General features: G+C 54.7%; 3 protein-coding genes across 5 annotated transcripts; all 3 read left to right on the plus strand.

The window, feature by feature from the left end:
* Positions 1-1,136: 1,136 nt before the first annotated feature.
* Hoxd13 (homeobox D13) lies at positions 1,137-4,436 on the plus strand. Its single transcript, XM_004857718.3, has 2 exons — positions 1,137-1,914; positions 2,695-4,436. The coding sequence occupies exons 1-2, from the start codon at positions 1,137-1,139 to the stop codon at positions 2,943-2,945; spliced, it is 1,029 nt and encodes a 342-aa protein (XP_004857775.1). The 3' UTR covers positions 2,946-4,436.
* Positions 4,437-8,019: 3,583 nt separating this feature from the next.
* Hoxd12 (homeobox D12) lies at positions 8,020-10,627 on the plus strand. The gene is made up of 2 exons (XM_004857719.3): positions 8,020-8,593; positions 8,735-10,627. Exons 1-2 carry the CDS (start codon positions 8,020-8,022, stop codon positions 8,971-8,973), a joined length of 813 nt encoding a protein of 270 aa, XP_004857776.1. The 3' UTR covers positions 8,974-10,627.
* Positions 10,628-12,205: 1,578 nt separating this feature from the next.
* Positions 12,206-17,326, plus strand: Hoxd11 (homeobox D11). Of its 3 annotated transcripts, none has more exons than XR_015447170.1 (2): positions 12,206-12,705; positions 16,874-16,989. XR_015447170.1 is itself a non-coding variant. In XM_087200677.1 (2 exons), the coding sequence occupies exons 1-2, from the start codon at positions 15,382-15,384 to the stop codon at positions 17,107-17,109; spliced, it is 996 nt and encodes a 331-aa protein (XP_087056803.1). In that variant the 5' UTR covers positions 14,763-15,381; the 3' UTR covers positions 17,110-17,326. The 3 variants fall into 3 exon arrangements, 1 of the variants encoding a protein (XP_087056803.1); XR_015447171.1 differs by lacking the exon at positions 12,206-12,705 and adding an exon at positions 13,116-14,753 and having other exon boundaries at positions 16,874-17,014; XM_087200677.1 differs by lacking the exon at positions 12,206-12,705 and adding an exon at positions 14,763-16,141 and having other exon boundaries at positions 16,874-17,326.
* The last annotated feature ends 2,119 nt before the right edge of the window (positions 17,327-19,445 follow it).

Consider the following 19,445-nt stretch of genomic DNA (forward strand, 5'->3'; position numbering starts at 1 on the left):
TGAGTAACGGGGGGGGGGGGGGGCTGTAAAATGCAAGAGGCCCGAAGGCTGCGGGCGAGGAGCAGAGGCTTCGCAGCGGCCGAAGAATGGCTTTCTCCTCCCTCGACCTTCGGAGGGTCTTTCTGCCAGCCGAAGGAGGCTTCCTGGAATCAGGAAGCCCAGCTGGGGAGGTGACTCTGGCTGGCCTGAGTGTAGAGACATAGAGGTGTGGACCGGGCGTCAGTGGACTTTCTCGCTGGGGCAGATTGTCAGGCTTGGCGCAGATGTGAGGTGGGTCTTCCTTCCGCTTGACTTGCTTGCGAGTCTCTGCCGCCGCCCAAGGGCGCTCTGTGGGTATTTTCTCCGCGGAGAGTAAATGCGTTATAGGGTCTACGCCCAAGAGTCTTTTAAGTGTGAACTGCCTTTGCCCGTTAGCAAAGTTCAATACAGGGAAAATCAGCTCCCCCGAGTTTAGAGCCCAGAGATGGGCTAACGAAAGATTAAGCCACAGGATTTTTTTTTTTTTTTAAGTTTTGTTCTCTTTTCACATCCTTCTGACCATCTCTGCCCTTCGTCTTCATTTTTTTTCCGGCTCAGGGAGCCGAGGAGAGGTGGCAAAGACAGCCCTGGCCCAGACTAGGCGCAGGCCTCGGCGCCCGCCTCCGTCGCAGACAGAGCCTGGGATGGGCCGTCGCGCAATCGACTCTTGGGGGTGGCTGCAGCGCCAACGCCTGGGTCTGCAGGAGGGGGAGGAGGGGAGGTGGGCTGCGCCTGGGCCGGGGGCCGGGGGCCGGGGGCCGGGGTGGGTGGGTCCAGGCGGGCCCGGGCCTGCAGCCAGGCTCCCCGCGCCCCTGCCCCCACGTGTCCCCACGCAGCCAATGGCACGGTCCCCGGCCGGCGCCCTCGGGGCGGGAGGCGGCCCCCCACCGGCCCAGGCCCCCTCCCAACCTGAACTTCGTTTTTATAAACGTCCCGCAATGAGCTAACCTGTTGGAGGGCAGGCGGGCGGGAGGCGGGAGGCTCGCAGACCGAGAGAGGGCGAGAGGAAGAGGGCGGGAGCGAGCGAGAGAGAGAGAAAGAAGAGGAGGGAGGCGGCGCCGCGCCATGGGGTCCTGCGCGGGGCCGGGGCCGGGCCCCGGGCCGGGCCGAGCCGGGCCATGAGCCGCGCCGGGAGCTGGGACATGGACGGGCTGCGGGCAGACGGCGGCGCCCCCGGGCCCGCCCCGGCCTCCTCCTCGTCCTCGGCTGCGGCGGCGGTGCCGAGCCAGTGCCGCGGCTTCCTCTCCGCGCCCGTGTTCGCTGGGACGCACTCTGGGCGCGCGGCAGCGGCGGCGGCGGCGGCGGCGGCGGCAGCGGCGGCGGCGGCCTCCAGTTTCGCGTACCCGGGGACCTCTGAGCGCACGGGTTCCGCCTCATCGTCATCTTCGGCCGTGGTCGCCGCTCGCCCCGAAGCCCCCCCCACCAAAGAGTGCCCGGCGCCCGCGCCCGCAGCGGCCACTGCTGCAGCGCCTCCGGGCGCGCCGGCGCTGGGCTATGGCTACCACTTCGGCAACGGCTACTATAGCTGCCGCATGTCGCACGGCGTGGGCTTGCAGCAGAATGCCCTGAAGTCGTCGCCGCACGCCTCTCTGGGAGGCTTCCCGGTGGAGAAGTACATGGACGTGTCCGGCCTGGCCAGCAGCAGTGTACCGACCAACGAGGTGCCCGCGCGAGCCAAGGAGGTGTCCTTCTACCAGGGTTACACGAGCCCCTACCAGCACATGCCCGGGTACATCGACATGGTGTCCACCTTCGGCTCTGGGGAGCCTCGGCACGAAGCCTACATCTCCATGGAGGGCTACCAGTCCTGGACGCTGGCCAACGGGTGGAATAGCCAGGTGTACTGTGCCAAGGACCAGACCCAAGGTTCCCACTTCTGGAAATCGTCCTTTCCAGGTAGGGGCCAGGGAGAAAAAGGGAGGGCAGGAGGGAAGGGGGCGAGAGGAGAAAAGAACACTAGGAGCCTGGGTCTCTATTTGGGAGTGGATGCCTGTGCTCCATGCCTGGTCAGCATTAACCCAGTGGATAAGTTTGTCCCGTTCTTGTGAACTCTGTAAAATCCTCCTACCATATAAACGGCCTCAGAATGCTTTGCTTCCTCTGCGTAGTGCAGGTGTGTTTTTCTCCTTAAATTGAGGGTCTTTGCATGTCTTTTAGTAAGATCTCCCTGCTGAAGAGGCCTCTTTCCTACGAGGAGTCACAGAGTTGGGGCCCCACTTTTCAAGGATTATCCAAGGGGGACCACTAAAGTTTCTTAGAACCCACAAATTCCAAACACGAGAATACAGAAATCAAAGCATGGGCAAAAGATCTGACTTTGTGTGTGTCTGTATGTGTGTGTGTTTTAATGTAAGCAACTGGCATTTGCAGAAACTGTCCTTATGAGTGTCCTCAATAACCAGGTCATAAAATCACAGGCTTGTTAAGATACTGGTTTGAGAAACCATGATGATCCATCCAATTAGCCTTTGTTTTGAAGTGCAAATAGTCTTTCTTTAATAACGTGTAAGTAATATCATTGTGTAAATACTAATAAAGTGTAAACAGCCTGTCTTTCTTTATTCTCTATATCCCACCAAGCACTTGCTCACACAGACACATATACACACACAGAGTTCTCAGCTAGGTGCTCCAAATATCCCAGTCTAACTTTTCCCATGCTGTCGTTTGTACCAGGGGATGTGGCTTTAAATCAGCCAGACATGTGTGTCTACCGACGGGGAAGGAAAAAAAGGGTGCCTTACACCAAACTGCAGCTCAAAGAACTGGAGAATGAGTATGCCATTAACAAGTTCATTAACAAGGACAAGCGGCGGCGGATTTCAGCTGCCACAAACCTATCTGAGAGACAAGTGACCATTTGGTTTCAGAACCGAAGAGTGAAGGACAAGAAAATCGTCTCCAAGCTCAAAGATACTGTCTCCTGATGTGGGCCAAGCTGACCAGTTTAATTGCTTTCACTTGTCTCCAAAAGACCTTTGGAAAGACTTGAATATGTATTTAATTCCTCTCCCCACTCCCTGCCGATGATGGCAAATTTTGTGAATTATTTTTCTCTCTTCACCCTCACCTGGCTCTAAAACCTTTTGCTGCCCAACCTGACTTCATAGTTCTGTTTCTTACTTGTTTATTATTGGTTTTTATTCTTGTCTAGGTTTATTTTTTTATGATGTTTTCAATGTTCTGTTTCTCCCTCCAGGCCAGTATAAAGGACTTGAAATATTTTTAATAACCCCCCCAATGAATTTCAGAAGTGCCATTCTGATTTGAGTTCTACTTTTTAAAATTCATTTTATATGTCCGTTTCCAGAATTGATTATCTTTGTAATCCATTAGGACAGAACGATTTGCAGTCATTCATATCCTGTGATTGGGTAATTGAATCATTAGCTCTCAGCAGTTTCCCTGGGGCCAGTGAAACTGCTCTAGGCAGTCTGTGCTCTGGGGTCACCCAGAATGTTGGAAAACAAGAGTCAGAAGGCACTGTGATGGCTCTAAAAGCAGCCACCTTATTAAATAGTGTTTGTATCAGTATTAGAATGAAGACAATCTTCCCAACTTTGGGTCCCTCACTTGCTGTTTTAGTTGTATATTTGTAATACACCTTGCAATTTGTGCTTTTATAATCTTTAATTTTAAAATGATATATCTTCATGGATGCCTTTGTTTCTCAGAATCCAGATAAAGATATTTAAGTAACTGCAATTGGCAGAGTAACCCATGGGTGATACAAATGCACTCTTTTCCTTGGCCTCCAGTCTGTAGGACTAGGACTGAGGCCTTCCAGAGTCTCTGCAAAGAGACTGAACCATTGTGGCCGTGGGTGGAAACTTTATTCAGACCCCAGTGAAGAATTTAAGTATCTGAATGAATGCATTGGGCCTCTCAAAGAGCTTTAAAACATCTAACAAATTTTAAAACTATGAAGCTGTATGTAAGGTCTAAGAAGGGGAAAAAAAGACATTTGTGAAAGTGATGCTAAAGAACTACTTTTAAAGTGCTGCATATTTATACAACTGAGAGATTATTTTTGTAGAGGCAATGTCTGTGAACTGGTATACATGAGCAGTGCTTCAGGCATTTAAAAATCACTTTTTACTCCTAGGGAGAGCCAAATAAACAAAACTCTCTTATTTCCTCTGAGTCTTTATACATATGTGTTCTCTTTTTTTCAAGCTGTGTTGCCTCTAGAAACTGTTCTTATTTATTATAAAATGTTGCTGTCCTGAACACCATGATGTTCTCTAAAGATGAAGGAAATTCTACATCAGTTCTGATCTCTGAAACCTTCACACTTGGCTCTCAGTCTGCTCCCCACCCCTTTAACAGAAATGATGTTTTTAAAAGAGGGTATCATTTGCTGTGTCTAAAAATATCTTTTTACTACACCAGCTCAAAAACTTCTCCAATAAAATGTTATTTCTCCTTCAATATAATCTATTTATTTAAAAAGTTTTATTCATTTAAAAAATTGATAAGTATTAGTGTGGCCAAGAATAGGAAAACTCATTCCTTTGGAAGTTTTCAAACTAGAAAGGCCTGTTATAAATATCTTCTCTTACAAAGGTCTTGAAATTAGAAAGTCATATCCATATTTGGCAATCGAAAAAGAAACATTTCAGCCTTATCTCCTATCTTCTTCTCTGGGTAGTCTGCACACAGCAGTTGACAACTGGAAACCCAAATATACATCCTAACTGCTCGACAAATTTTTAGACACTAAGACCTTTCTCTTTGAGGCCTTTTTTGCTACTCAGAAATGGCAACTGAGGAACCTGGGTACTCACTCCAGTTGTGAGCTCCTGGAACAACTTAATGGCTGCTAACTTTGCTATGTGAGTTAGTTCCAAAACACAGATTTTAAAAATCATGCACAGCATGTAAACTGGCAGGAGGGTTCCCTTAGGGTTCTGTGAGAAAGCACGGGGACCTACAGTTCTGGGAAGCACTTTCGTTTTCTCTGGCCCAGCTTGATTTCTTTAGGATATTCCTGCCGACTGCAGAGAGCCAAATTCGTTTTGAGAAAGACAGGGCCAGACTGAGACCACAGACAGAGAACAGCGATTAAATCTGCAGAAGAAAAACTCCTGAAAATGGGGCCACACCATCCCCAACATTACACTTTGGGAAGGGTCGCTAAGATGTTCCATATTTTTCTCACAGGTTGCGTTTTCATCAGAAACCAGCCTGTTTTTCTTCCAGTCGCCGTCCGCCCCTTCCCCTCACTTCTTTTTCGTAAGTTCCAGACTCCCGGGCCGCACTCCATTTCCCCCGACCCTTTTCTCAGGTTTCCCATGGTGGGCTGGAGGAGTCTGCGCCGAGTTTTTCCTTTCATCTGTGCTTTGCACGTCAGTTTCCCTCCGCCTAAGAGAAATGGGAGGTTAGCTGAAGATTAAAACTGAGCTCAAATGCTCTCTGGTGGAATCTGGATTGATGGCTAAATCAATAACAGATGAAGGCTTTGTTATTTATATGTGTTCTTTTCATATTCCGACTTCCGGAGGGCCAGAGAGGAGCGGGGAAAGTGGCCTGGGCTGGGGGGAGGCCCAGTGGAAGCCGGCGAGGCAAAGAGATTTGGAGAGATACTTCTCTTGGTTAGAGACCGAGAAACCGCAGGGAAAGCGCCACAGAAACCTGGCAGATTTTCAGCCCTGCGGGTGGGGGACTGAGGCCCGCGTGTCTGTGCGTGATTCAAGAGGCAGAGAAAGCGTTGCAGCCGAGACTCCAGGCCAGACAAAGAGGCTGCCGCAACGCTTCTAGCAACCCGCTGGGTCCCTTGGCTCCGCTGTTCGGGGCAGCCCTGCGGCCCATCTCCGGCTTTCCGAGCTGCCGGCTGCGCCTGGCAGCGGGCCGTGACCGCGCAGGCTGGCCACCCCAGGCCGCCGCACCGCCCTTCACTGTTGATCTTGACCGTGCGGCGGCGCCTCGCCAGGCGTGGAGCGCGCTCGCCATCTCCTGGGCGGTCGGCGGCATTGGCAGAGCTCGTCTTCAGCTTCTCCGCCAAACGCTCCTTTCCCATTCTCTCTCACCCGGCAGGCCTCATTCCCGCCCCCACCTCCTTCGGGTCCTCCAGCTCCCTGCTTAAGACTTCGCCTGCCAGACTTCAAAAGTCATAAACCTAGGGGATGAGGTGGGGCGGCTGAGCAAGGAGCAATGGAGGAAATCTAGCCGTTCTAGTCTTTTCAGCTTTGCTCTTGGCTCCTTCTTTCGCTCAGTCCTGAGGGGCCCACAGCTGCTGTTACGACTGCCCGATGAGTCCGAGGGAGACACCTGGGGGCTTGGAAATACCAGGGCGTTGAGACGCGAGGCGCGGACACCGCGGGGACCTCTGAACCGGAGATTTCAGGCCTGAGAAGGCCGCGACTCCTGGAAAATAGGACGAGTTTCCCAAAATGAGAGATATCTGAGTTGCCCTAAGTCTCTAGGAACTGGGGTTGCAGTTTTTGCCTACCCCACCTGCCTTGGAAGGTCAAGGAGCGAGTCTTTCTAAGCCTGAGCTCCTGAGGAAACTCCAACAGTGCCCTGAGGAGCCCCGGACTTCCCCCCACCTCCACCGCCACCGCCCCACCCCCATCCCCGTCCCTCCCCATCCCTGTCCCACCTCACCGCCCCCCCCCCCAAGCTGGAGGAAGAGGCCGATTGCATTCTACCGAGCCGCCCAATTGGTCGCCATAACTCACACAATAAACTCTCGGCGCGGTGGTCAGCCTTGCCCTCCGGCGGCGCTTGTGTGGTCTCCGTGCTGGAGCTGGCAGTCTAACCAATTCCAGCTTGGCTCCGGGACCGGGGAGCTGCTGCAGGCTGAAGCAGGCGCCCCTCTCTGGAATTGACCCTCACTGGGTCTTTGGGGTTCTGGTACTGGAGGCAGAAGACCCCTAGTTCTCCGGGCAGACTACCCAGGAGGGCCTGCCACAGGGGCTGCGAATTCAGCTCCTTAGGAGGGACCGCTGCCTTTCCCGCTTCCCTGTTTGCCAGATCCATGAACGCGCCAGCTGCCTGCTGCCCTGGAAGCCTAGAGGCGTGAAGTGCTGCTGGCTGGCTGCCTCAGTGCGCCTGCTTCCCCCACCCCCACCCTGCCTGAACCAGGTGATTCTGGCTCTTCTGCCTTTCCCTTCGGTCGGGGGAGGGGGGTTGTCCTGCTCTCCCCACCACCTTGGAGTTCTGATTTGCAGGTTGTAGTCGCTAACGTGACTCCTGGTGTCGCCTGTGGCCACAACTGTCTACTCAAGCTGCTGGATTCCCTGTCGGCATTCTCCTAGGACCTGGACTGCACCTTCTCTAGGAGCAGAGTTCCAGGCCGGCCTTGGGGACACACAACAGGGGTGGTGCGAAGCATCCTCCCTGGGCGCCAAACTTGGGCCACAAACTTGGTTTGTGATGACTTGCTTTGATTTTGGTAAACCTCCTGGACGGGTCTGTGGCCTGGGACCCAGGGCTCGTGCAAAAGTGGGACTTTGCTGCCTGATTCCCTCCCCCCGCCCCCCGCAGCGAGCCCCTGAGAGGGCCTTTGTATGAAAGGGATTGAGAGAGGAGTGGCATGGCCAGGCCGCGCCCTCTCCGGACAAACCCAGAGGCACCGGTTACTGCAAAACGCCTCAGCTGCAATTTAAAGCCGGTAGAAGCAAGCCCGGCCCAGGTAGCCAGCAGAAAACGGGATGGCAAAGCCAATCAAGACCAGGAAGGGTCCCAAGGGACATCTGGGCAAAGGCACCTTCAGCCCGCTGCCCCCAGCTCCTGAAGCCAGCCCGGAAACTTGCAGTGGCTTCCCTTTGCTCAACCTGTTTTGGCTCTGCGGCTGCCTCGTCCTTTGCCCTCCAACCTTAGGGGTGTTATCATAATACCCTTAAGGGGGGGAAACGTGTCGGGGGATGTAGGCGGTGCTGAAACGACCGACTTTGAAGAACCTGCAAGCAAAGTTTCGTCCAATCGTCTGAGCCTGTCCTCTTATTCCGGGTTGTAACTAAATACTGTTGCGAGAGCAGCTGAAGCCCTTTGTTGGAGATGTGTGAGCGCAGTCTCTACAGAGCGGGCTATGTGGGCTCGCTGCTGAATCTGCAGTCGCCCGACTCTATCTACTTTTCAAACCTGCGGCCCAATGGCGGCCAGTTGGCCGCGCTTCCCCCCATATCATACCCTCGCGGGGCGCTGCCCTGGGCCTCCACTCCCGCCTCGTGCGCCCCCGCTCAGCCTGCCAGCGCCAGTGCCTTTGGCGGCTTCTCGCAGCCCTACCTGGCCGGCTCCGGGCCTCTTGGTCTGCAGCCCCCGGGCTCCAAGGACGGACCCGAAGAACAGGTCAAGTTCTATTCGCCCGAAGCAGCCGCTGGGCCCGAGGAGCGCGGCCGTACCCGGCCGCCTTTCGTCCCCGAGTCTAGCCTGGCCCCCGCGGCTGCTGCGCTCAAAGCGACCAAGTACGACTATGCGGGCGTGGGCCGTGCCGCGCCAGGCTCTGCGACCTTGTTCCAGGGGGCCCCCTGCTCCGCAGGCTTCAAAGACGACACCAAGGGCCCGCTCAACTTGAACATGACAGTGCAGGCGGCAGGCGTCGCCTCTTGCCTGCGACCTTCGCTGCCCGACGGTAAACGGTGCCCATGCTCTCCGGGCCGGGCCGGTTTGGGAGGTGGGGTGCAGGGGCGCATTCTAGGGGGAGGGAAGCCAGCGGGGCTGGGCAGTGACCGGGAGCCAGCCTGCCTGACACAGGATGGGGCCTGTGTTGCAGGTTTGCCGTGGGGGGCGGCCCCGGGGAGGGCCCGCAAGAAGCGGAAACCATATACGAAGCAGCAGATTGCAGAGCTGGAAAACGAATTCCTGGTCAACGAATTCATCAACCGGCAGAAGCGCAAAGAATTGTCCAACAGGCTGAACCTCAGCGACCAGCAAGTCAAAATCTGGTTCCAGAACCGGCGTATGAAGAAGAAGCGTGTGGTGCTGCGCGAGCAGGCACTGGCGCTCTATTAGCCGGGGCGTAGCCGCGGCCAGGTCAGGCCTGCCCTCTTGGACCGAGGCCTGGAGTGGACAGCAGGTGCTGGGACTGGGTCTTTCCCCTCGGGTGTCGGCCGATTCCGGGTATCCTCCCGCTCCGTCTGCAGCCCCAGAAGCCTGTAGGAGATAGGGAGATGAGGCCAGTTTGGCCTCCTCGATTTACATTCTAAGAAGCTTCTGAGGGGTGTTTGGGAGTTGCAAGGCAACCTTGGCTGGAGTCACCTGTCTTTTCTCTTGTCCGTGGCATTTGCAACTCGGGTTCACTCTCTAACCCTTGCACTTGGATTTTTCTGTGTCCAGCTGTCCAGTTCTCTTTTCCTCCTCTCTACCCCTCTCTGCCTCAGCAAGCACCTAGCAAATTTTCAGCAAGGACATGAACATAGGAAGGGCTTCAGGACTCAGCCTCAATGGAAAGGGCTGTGATTACACTTCAGTCTCTTTGCAGCCAAAGTTCTTTGTGGCACCTCCAGGATCGATCGCCACTCTAGAGGAAGGGGCCAGGTCCCCCCTCCCATCTTCCCTAGCCGGTGGAGAGGACAAAGGCCGCCCTAGACCTTCAGACTTCGGGGAAAGGGGAGGGGAGGGGCAGGCTGGCCAGACAAATTCAAAGACACCTTGGAATGCGGGTTGGGCGGGGTTCCTCAGCTGGGTGGAAGGGCTGGACACTTCCCAGAGATAGGATGAGAGAAGCTGGGATTCCCCAGCAAATTGCAATCTCCAGACAAGACGCAAAATTCTACTTCTCCCACTTTCTCATACATGTCTAGGCTAGGTCCGAGTGTATCCTGTAACTGGACTTCTCATAGTGAGCTCCTGTGAGGGGAGCTGCTGGTCTGCATTGAGGCCCAGCAGCACAAGGAGGGAAGGTTGTTGAGGGGGAGGAGAAGGGAGTAAGCAAAAGGAAGAGGGGTCCTAAAATCACGCTGTAAATATGGGCTCCTTCTCAAGGTAGGTAAACTTGTCCACTTGTCTTTTTCCTCTGGAGTTACCTTAATACACCACCACAGAGAGGTAAAAACTCCTCCATGAGAGTCATGGGGTGGGGGAAGAGACTCTCTCAGACTCTCAGCCCCTGGTTGCTGCTCTTGAAGAGAAGAGAGGATCCGAAGTTCCTTTCTCACCCTCTCCATCACCCATCAACTCCAACAGAGGCCCAGCCACTGTGCCCTTTCAGAGGCAAATCTGGCCTGGGCTATACCAGGTTTGCCTTGTGGAAACTGGGGTTCCTGGATCCCAGATGGAGTTGTTCTGGGTGCGCTATGGTGTCCAGCCTTATATCAGTGAATCTATGCCCCGCCAGGTCCCACTATCCCTGCCTCTTTCCCAATCATCCGGCAATGTAATGGCCCCCACCCCACCCCCCAAGTCCTAGCAAGATGCACAACAGCCCAAAGGTTCATGATTCCTTCCCAAAGTCCAATGATTTCTTTTCAGTGGAGGACCAGGCCCTGGACTTGGGGTGGGGTGGGGGGTCACAGAGAGCCTTGAGCCTCAGCCCAACTGGCCTTAATTTAGACTAATTTTATTTTCTGTGCTATAGTTGTCATGAATATTTTGACTTTGTCAAGAACAATTCCTCCTATATATTAAATGCATAGAAATGTTTGAAGTGGAAATAAATATCCAGGTCCCAGCCATGCTGTCAAGGAGCTGATGTTGATTTTCGAAAACACTACAGATTTCCCTTCTAATGTGTTTCAGGCCATCATTTTTTTTTTTTCCTGGTTGCATTTTCGCCTCGGGTGTTGACTGTTCACTGAGAAAATGGCTTCCGAGGCAGTCAGGAAATGGTGTATAAAAGCCTATGAACAAAATTTCTATGAAATATCTAAAGGTAGTAGTAGCGGCAGATATGTGTGCACCTCAAACACTAAGCAAGGCACTCAGCTTGTTGCAGGTTGAGGCTCCTGCATTTTACCTAAATTCTCAAACTGTAGTACATGCTATTATGAAGAGGTGCCAAGATTTGTGGTTCCTCAGATTTCAAAACAAAGCCAAGTTTTGGTCAGGCTTCTGTGGAGCAGACTATACCCTGTGAAGATCCCTGAGGCACCTCCGCCAGGAGAGCATCAGGCCCCTTTGGGGAATGTGGCCTAGACCTTCTAGGCCTTTGGAGCCTTATGCTCAATCGGAGAAATTCAGAGGCTTGCTTGGTACTCAAGCCTATCCCAACCTTACAGCCCCTAACTGGTGGAGGTGGAAACTATGTAGCTGTAAGGAAAAACAGCAAAACCGATAAATCTCTAAAACTGAGTATTCAACATTCTAACTCCCTTTCTTGAATTAAATTTGATTTATACATTTAAAATATTTAACTTAAAAAAATAATTACACACACTCAACACACACACATAATGGGAAGGAAAGAAACAAGAGCCTACCTAGGCCTTATAGCTAGAAATGTTTCCCCACCTGCTTGGGCACAAGGAGGCAGTGACACCCAGAGTCCAGGTTCCCAGTCTTGAGTCTGTATTCAGAGGTTTGTCTCCAGAACAAAGGCGGAAGCCACACTGAGACCTCCAGTCTGGGAAAAGGAAGAAGAAACAGACTTTCTCAGACCCAGGCCCTAAGACAACAAATGTAGGCTGTTTTTTAAAAAATACATATGCCATTAAATCATCATGCTCTATTCCTTCAGTCTAGGAAGGGAAGATATTTATGAAGACCACTCCCCAAAGAGAATTAATTTATTCTAAGTGTAATATCTTATCTGTCAGTTCAGTAGAGTTTTTCCAATGTGTCCCCTTTGCTGGTCCACACAAGTACAAAGATCACGGTGTTTCATGCCCTAGCTGAAGTACTAGCAGAGATCTGGAATGGTGAGGAAATTGTTAAGAAACAAATGTCAGAGAGAAAGGATGCTAAATTCTGAGAGCTCAACATTCCCTCTCAGAAAGATAAATGTGTCCTTGAAATGATGCAGTCCACTCGGGCCTCTTGACTAAGAAAGAGATTTTTTAACCGAAAAAGAATGGTTAAATCTGACATTCAATCGGTTGCTAGCTTAGAGGGCCGAAGGGGGAAGCTTTTAAGGCCTGGGGGTTCTCCCCAGGGGAGGTTGGCCGAGGAGGCTTCCCGGATGCTGAGGGGTGGAGGAGAAATCCAGAATCGTTGTAAATATTCATGTCTGCCTGGAGGGGCGGGGAGGGAGATGTGTGTGCCCCATCTCGCCTCTCCCAGCTGCATCCTCCCCCCCCCAGTGGGGGGGGGGGCACGGCGCCTGTCCGACTGTCCTTGGACAAAGGTGATCTCCCCACATTTTTGTTCTCCAGTCGCTCGACTTAAGGAGTCCTTTCCGAAGGCTCTGCAGGGAAAGGACTTACTCGGGTGTTTTCCCCTCGCTTTTCTCTTCTTTCGTTTCCTAAAAGAGCATAAATAATTAAAGTTTGGCAGGGAGGAAAAGCTTTCTTGCAGAACTGTAGTGGCAATAAATGAAATGACTCAGAATCCCTTCCCCAGTCAGCTTTTACGAGAGCTGCCAGACAGTGTCTGTTCACGTTCTCCAGATACCAGGGGCGCCCTGACAAAGTTAAGGTCAAGTTAGTGTCTTATCTTGGGTGGCTCAAAATCACCGCATCGCATCTCGGCGCTGCCCAGAAAGCTATCGCTTGAGGAGCTCCTCGCTGCGCCCCGAAGGCCTGGTCTGCTCCCTGCGTTTCGGGTGGGGCCGCACAGGCAAGGACAAGGCCACAACGCCGGGTCTGGACGGTAGGTTCTCCAGGGGAATGCGCGGGTCCGGAGGCGGTGGTTTTCATTGGTTTTTCGGGGTGAGGACCAAGCAGAGAGCTGGGGCTAGACAGCGATGTGGTCTGGGCCCGGAACGAGTGCCCTGGGCTGGGGAGGAGGGCGGCGGCTGGTGTCCTCGCTAAGGCTCTGAGAGGGGCCATGGCCCCTTTCCCTGTGCACCCGCGCGCTGCTGCAGATGACGCGCCCTCCCCTCAAAGCGCGGCTCCCGCCGGAGCCGCCGTCGCCATGTCGTTGAACTTGAATGGTTCGTCCTCTCCATTTCCCTTTTCCGCGGTCAGCAGGCTTCACTTTGGGGGAGGCTGGCTGCCTGCGTCCCACTCCGTGCCGCGAGCAGAGAGAAGGTGCGAGAATTTTTGCACCCCCAGACACAGCAAGACCCGAGTGGTGGCCCCGCCGCTGCCCGGGGTCCTGAGCGACCGCGGGGCCAGTGTGCAGTGACCGGGGAGCCATTTTAGGAGAGAGATCCAAGGGCGTCGACCAGGAGTCGGAGAGGAGAGGCTTGGGGCTAGGATGGAGATGGGGATGCAGATAAGTGTGCCGGGGTCTGGGTTGAGAAGGGTGCCAGCTGGAATGTGGGCGGGGGTGCCAGCTGCGGGGAGGGGCACTCAGGATGGACAGTTTGGGGTGGGAGAAGGCTTGCTCCCCTCCAGCCGCCACAGACCTGTTTGCGCAGTGTTGGGGGAGGGAAGCAGAGGAGGGGGCGGAGGAAAGAGAGAGGAAGGAAGAAAAGGAGGGAGGAGAGAAAGGGAGGGGGGACATCAACCAGAAAATAGATATTAGCTCAGACCACCCGCCTTTCCTCTCTGTGTGGGCACGCACGGCACGGTGGGCAAGGGAGCACAGCATCGGCACTGCAGCGGCCCGGCCCGGCCCGGCCCAGCCCGGGGAGGGGACCACAGCACAGCCAGCACCGCCTGCCCTGGGCAAAGGACTGAGGCCCAGGCCTCAGTCCTGGGTTGCTTGGCAGGGGAATCCTGGGAACCGGAGCAGGCTCCTGCCTTTGGTTCTGGGACTTGGGTTTGGGGAGAAAAGCGCCAGCTGTCTCCATGATGGGGGCCCAGGCCTGTCCTGGACCTCTGTGCTAGGAGAGGGTTGCAGCAGAGGGAGAGCAAGGCCTTGGGGAGAGTGAATGGGCGCCTAAAGAGTCTGCCTCAGCCAGGTGGTGCAGAGGAACTCCAGGGGGGAGCCAGGCACCAGTGAGAGCCCCTGGAGAGCCGACAGACCTCCGAGGGACCTGCAGGGATCATGCAGACCCAAGGGCGCCAAAGGAGCCTGGTGGAGATGCCGCTTGAATGCGCAGGCCTTGGCCATGCTCCGGTGCAGTGCAGGGACTGGGTGTAAGGCAGAGTGGTCCCAGGCCAGGCCTGAAAGCAGAGGGAGTGAGCAGGGCAGAGTACTGGGGACCTGTCCCCCATAGGGGGTAAGCAGGAGGCAGAGTCCCTGGTGAGTGGGACTCCAGATCCTTTTGTTCAAAGGAACCCCATTCTTTTAGGGAGGCTGGGACCTTGGGGCGTCTCTGCCCACGGAGCTCCTTCCTCCCTTTAGTACTGAGAGTAGAGAGAGAAGCTACAGGGAGAAAGACTGACAGTGACACACAGATTAGCGGGAAGAAAGTGAGAAGATGAGGGAACACACTGAGAGGGACAGGAAAGAAGAGAAAGGAAGAAGGGAAAAGGAAAGAAGAGGGGAGAGAGTGAGAGAGGAAAGGAGAGAGAGGGAAAGCCCAGAGTGATGAAGGGAGGAAGAAGGGAGAGAGGAACTGAGAGGGGGACACTGGAGAGGAAGAGAGGGAGCAGAGTGTGCACCGGAGGCCCTGCCCTGGTGAGCGCCTAGGAGGGGTTTGGCGTGGGGTTCCGGGCCAGCACTCACTACCCCGGTCCGATCCGGAGAGAGCCAAGTTACTCAGAGGTGAAGGTGCTGGGCAGAGAAATATGTAAATCAGGGCTCCTAGCGCCTCGGCGAGTGGCGCAATTGCACCCCTTGAACAAGAAGCAACAAGCTCCCGGCGGGTGAGCTGCACAGGGTGTCGGCGTCGCGGGGGAGGGAGCGGCCGCAGGAAAGGGGGTGGGAGTGGGAACCTCACACCCTCACACCTAGTCCCCGTTGCCGGGCTGGGGCTCCCCCTCCGCTCACCCTTCTCTCCCTTCCCCCTTCCTCCCCCTTCCTCCCCCTCCCTCCTCCTCCCAGCCGGTCTAAGTCCGCGTACTTAAAGCGGCGCGGGCGGGCGAAAGCGGGCGGGCGGCCCAGTCGGGCAGTGGCAGATGCGCCCAGCGGTGGCAGCCACAGGCGGAGCACAGGTGACCGGCCTGCGGCGCAGCCTAGCCAGGAGGCGCCCCGGGAGAGCTGGCGGGAGAGGGAGGCAGATCCACCCCCAGCGTGCGCTCGCTCGTGCTAGTCTCGGCGCCGGGAGCCGTCCCGGGGCGTGTTGGCGAGAGCTGATATAGATATAAGGACATTTCTCTCCATGGCGTCACGTGACATAATTACCACCAGAATCAATCAAGATGAATTGCACGTCAGCGCCCGGTGGGGATTTTTGCTTAGTTGATCCTGGCCCAAGCCTCTTGTGCAATCGATGGCTCAGGTTGGCGGCGCGGGGAGCGGCCCAGGGCTCGCCGGCGTGCGCGCCGCGGAGCCATGAACGACTTTGACGAGTGCGGCCCGAGCGCAGCCAGCATGTACCTGCCCGGCTGCGCCTACTACGTGGCCCCGTCGGACTTCGCTGGCAAGCCGTCGTTCCTTTCGCAACCGTCGTCCTGCCAGATGACTTTCCCCTACTCCTCCAACCTGGCGCCTCACGTCCAGCCCGTGCGCGAGGTGGCCTTCCGCGACTACAGCCTGGAGCGCGCCAAGTGGCCGTACCGCGGCGGCGGCGGCGGCGGCGGCGGCGGGGGCAGCGCGGGGGGCGGCAGCGGCGCTGGGGGCTACGCTCCCTACTACGCGGCGGCGGCGGCGGCGGCGGCGGCCGAGGAGGTGGCCATGCAGCGCGAGCTGCTCCCGCCCGCGGGCCGCCGGCCAGACGTGCTGTTCAAGGCGCCCGAGCCCGTGTGCGCCGCGCCCGGGCCGCCGCACGGCCCCGCGGGCGCCGCCTCCAACTTCTACAGCGCCGTGGGCCGCAACGGCATCCTGCCGCAGGGCTTCGACCAGTTCTACGAGGCGGCGCCCGGGCCCCCGTTCGCCGGGCCGCAGCCCGCGCCGCCGCCCGCGCCGCTCCGGCCCGAGGGCGCCGCCGACAAGGGCGACCCCAAGGCCGGGGCCGGGGCCGGGGCCGGCGGCGGGGGGGGCAGCCCCTGCGCCAAGGGGAACGCGGGTTCGGAGCCCAAGGGGGCGGCAGAAGGCGGCGGCGACTGCGAGGGCCCCCCGGGGGAGGCGGGGGCCGAGAAGAGCGGCGGCGCAGGTAGGCGCGGGGCGCGAGCGCGGGGCGGGGGCCTCCCTGGGCTTGCGCCGTTTTATGTGCCACTTTATAAGCATTCGAGGGGCTTTATACATCCTATAAGATTTCCCGGGTCGTTGTAAAGCTTGTTTATGATAGGAAACCAATTTAGGTGGGCTTAAGGTAGACTTCGAGGAGGACATTAATCGCTGCAGAGCGCTTTCCCCACTGCTTTGGGGAGGGGTGCAGAAGACCACGGAGGAAGGGAGGGAGGAGGGGGAGAGTTGCAGCCAGCTGGTGGCTGCGGACACGCGAGCCTCCGGCTTTTAAGGGAGGGGTGGGTGATCCGGGCCCTGGACTTTATCCAAGCCGCTGGCTGACGCGCGCCACTGGAGTTGAGCAGATGCCCTGGCGGCGGCGGGCAGCGGCGCGCTCCCCTCTCCCTCTCTCCCTGTGGTTCCAGTTCAGAGCCTGGCTCGCTCTTCTCAGTGTTCAGTGTCCATACCAGCGTGTGTGTGTGTGTGTGTGTGTGTGTGTGTGTGTGTGTGTGTGTCCCTGGGCGTGAGCACACGTCCACGCCCGCACTCTCCTGTGCCCGCCCATATATCATCCCCCACGACGCAGGCAGGGCCTTTCAGAGGAGGCAGGGGACGTCCCTAACGGGGCCAGGGCCTGGCCCTCCTCAGTGGCCCCGGCGGGTGGGTGGGGGCGAGCAGGCAGCGGCCTCACTCACTCCGTGGTCTCTTTGGCTTGCAGTGGCCCCCCAGAGGTCCCGGAAAAAGCGCTGTCCCTACACCAAGTACCAGATCCGAGAACTGGAACGGGAGTTTTTCTTTAATGTATACATAAACAAAGAGAAGAGACTCCAGCTCTCTCGGATGCTCAACCTCACTGACCGGCAAGTCAAAATCTGGTTCCAGAATCGCAGGATGAAAGAAAAGAAACTGAACAGAGACCGTCTGCAGTATTTCACTGGAAACCCCTTATTTTGAGAGCTCCAGGAAGCGCCCCCTCCCCCAGCCCCTCTCCCCCACCCTCCTGCCCACCAGCCTGCCCTCCGCAGGCCCGATGTTTTTGGGTTTAATGACGCCTCTTCTCTGTGGAACTTCACGATTCCTTCCCACGGTCAACTCGGGACCTCCCAGCGACCACGGCAGCCTGCGGAAGAGGCCGGAGACTTGGCCCAGCGGATCCTAAAGAGGGGAAAATGGTAAATGCAAACGTCCCTTTACAATTTTACCGCCACTGTGCTGTTGTTCCCCCTCCCCCTCTCCGAGTCCTCGTGGGGACCCGGCGGGATCCATAGGGAGCTAGGCCACGGGGCTAGAAGGCGCTGGTGTTTTGTTCTGAGCCTGAGCGATCCTTTCCTTCCCCCTCGGTGAACGCAGATTATTTAAACTCTGGGAAATGTACCTTTGGTCTGTCATATCAAGGCACAAGTCACTGTCTTTTTTGCCTGTGAATAAATTGTTTCTAGTAAAATGGAGGTTACAGCTTCAATACAGTGTATGAACTTTCCTCTGTGAAGCTTAGTGCCTGATTAGGATGCTTAGTGGCCCTCTCTCCTAAGCAACTGAAAATCCAAGAAATATGCTTTAATTTTGCCAAAATGAGGAGCTGTTCCCTTTGATCCCCTCTAGGCTACACTGGTTTGTTTAATCACGTCAGTAATAAATTTCTGAATTGATGATGTGAGCCAGCCATGCTGGTGCTACCTTCTCAGGGCAATGAGGATGGAGTAGAAGGAACCTAAGGAGCAAATCCCAACCTCCACCGCTAGCCTAGTGAACTTGGAATTTCTGAAGAGACAAAACAGTTTTTTAAAAACTAGTTAGAAAATCCAGACTTTGTCTTAATAGAGTGACAAAGCACCAGGGTTCCTTAACAGAAACTAAAATTAGAACCCTCCACTGGGGATGGGGAAGCGTGCTAAAAGGAAGTTGGTGGAGAGGGCTTGGGGTCTTTGCTGGTTTCAGGGAGGGCCTGGAGCAGGGAATGTCAGGCCCTGGACTAGGGCCGGGGGCTGCAGACCTGCTTCTCACCACATTTATCGCTTTAAGGTAAAGAATGTGGTGAGGGCTGCACTGCACTTTATGTTGCAGGGCCAGGCCAGGCTGTTTACAAAACCTTGAACTGTCTAGACAACACCATAAAAGCCAAAGTTCTAAACAGCTTAATTGGGTTATATTATACACCTTCTGGTGGGTCCAAAAGAGATTTCCGCAGTGTGCAGTAAAGTAGAGAAGTGAGAAAATCTTCTCTTCCTCTGAAAAGAGTGAAGTGAATCTTACGATTCTTAGCCTCATATAAACCCAAAGTCAAAATATAAATCTGTGAGATGCATAGCAGTTTATGCATCTTTTGAGGAAGTACGCATTTTGAAATGCTAAATTTTTTTGAATTGCTAAGGCTTTTGGGGGAAAGGAAAAACATAAGTGCATAAGTGTATGCCTTTGAACTTCCAAAATGTCAAGGTCATCACCTTTAACCTCTCTGAATAATTAGGCGCCTTAAGGTTCTTCTGTGATTTTCCACCACCAACCACTCTCACACATGCATGCTCACACATCCAGACCATACACACGTTTATGACCACACAGAATCATACTGGGGGCATGCCATAAATCTAAGAAAATTTTCTAATTTCAGGATCAATAACCTTAATTTCCCTTCAAACATTTGAGTAATTCAGTAGCAATAGACTTCTTTTCTTAAACGTCAGTTAGATTGAAATACCTATCAGTTTTCACCACAGCTAGGTTATGGTGGTGGAGATGTTTTTTTGGGCGGGGGTGTTGGAAAGTGGCCCCTTTTCCTCTCATGAAGAACTGCAGTTTTAAAAGCAGACGTTTGGAAAAAGTAAGTGCTGTTCAGGCTTATACCTTTGTTATATTTGAAAACAGTTTACCTCCCCACCAAATAAATTTTGGCACTTTCTAAGATATGGAACAAAAAATATGTTTATATTGTTTTTTAAAGCATCCTTCAACCTTTGGTGAAAGATGCAGTAGAAACAAAAAAAAGACAATCAAATAATTTCTTTCAGAAGGGGATGCCTTTGTTTGGAATTCTGAGCATTGGTTAACATGTCAATGCCCTAATAGTATGTTCTTTCTAGGAGCTAAAAGCTGGTCTATTTCATTCGCTGTCCATCTTTTTTTTTTTTTTTTTTTAACTGCGTCTAAATGTAGCAAGCTTGTGTGGCAACCGCCAGTGGCGAGTGGAACCCAGAGATACCGTTTCCCGTTTGCAGGCGCTTATATCGCCACACGAGGGCGCGCTCATGTTCCAGAAGCCGCGTTTGGCCGAAAGGCTGCGGTACCTTATC

This window comes from Heterocephalus glaber, unplaced genomic scaffold (assembly GCF_053883595.1).
Source record: "Heterocephalus glaber isolate CG9 unplaced genomic scaffold, H.glaber_assembly_v1.0 deba00000347, whole genome shotgun sequence".
Taxonomy (NCBI): domain Eukaryota; kingdom Metazoa; phylum Chordata; class Mammalia; order Rodentia; family Bathyergidae; genus Heterocephalus; species Heterocephalus glaber.

Bases quoted from the DNA above. Each gene is read 5' to 3' on its own strand.
- Hoxd13 (XM_004857718.3), top strand. From the start codon at position 1,137: ATGAGCCGCGCCGGGAGCTGGGACATGGACGGGCTGCGGGCAGACGGC. The intron at 1,915-2,694 runs GTAGGGGCCAGG...CGTTTGTACCAG, and splicing joins CTGGAAATCGTCCTTTCCAG to GGGATGTGGCTTTAAATCAG.
- Hoxd12 (XM_004857719.3), top strand. From the start codon at position 8,020: ATGTGTGAGCGCAGTCTCTACAGAGCGGGCTATGTGGGCTCGCTGCTG. The intron at 8,594-8,734 runs GTAAACGGTGCC...CCTGTGTTGCAG, and splicing joins GCGACCTTCGCTGCCCGACG to GTTTGCCGTGGGGGGCGGCC.
- Hoxd11 (XM_087200677.1), top strand. From the start codon at position 15,382: ATGAACGACTTTGACGAGTGCGGCCCGAGCGCAGCCAGCATGTACCTG. The intron at 16,142-16,873 runs GTAGGCGCGGGG...TTTGGCTTGCAG, and splicing joins CGAGAAGAGCGGCGGCGCAG to TGGCCCCCCAGAGGTCCCGG.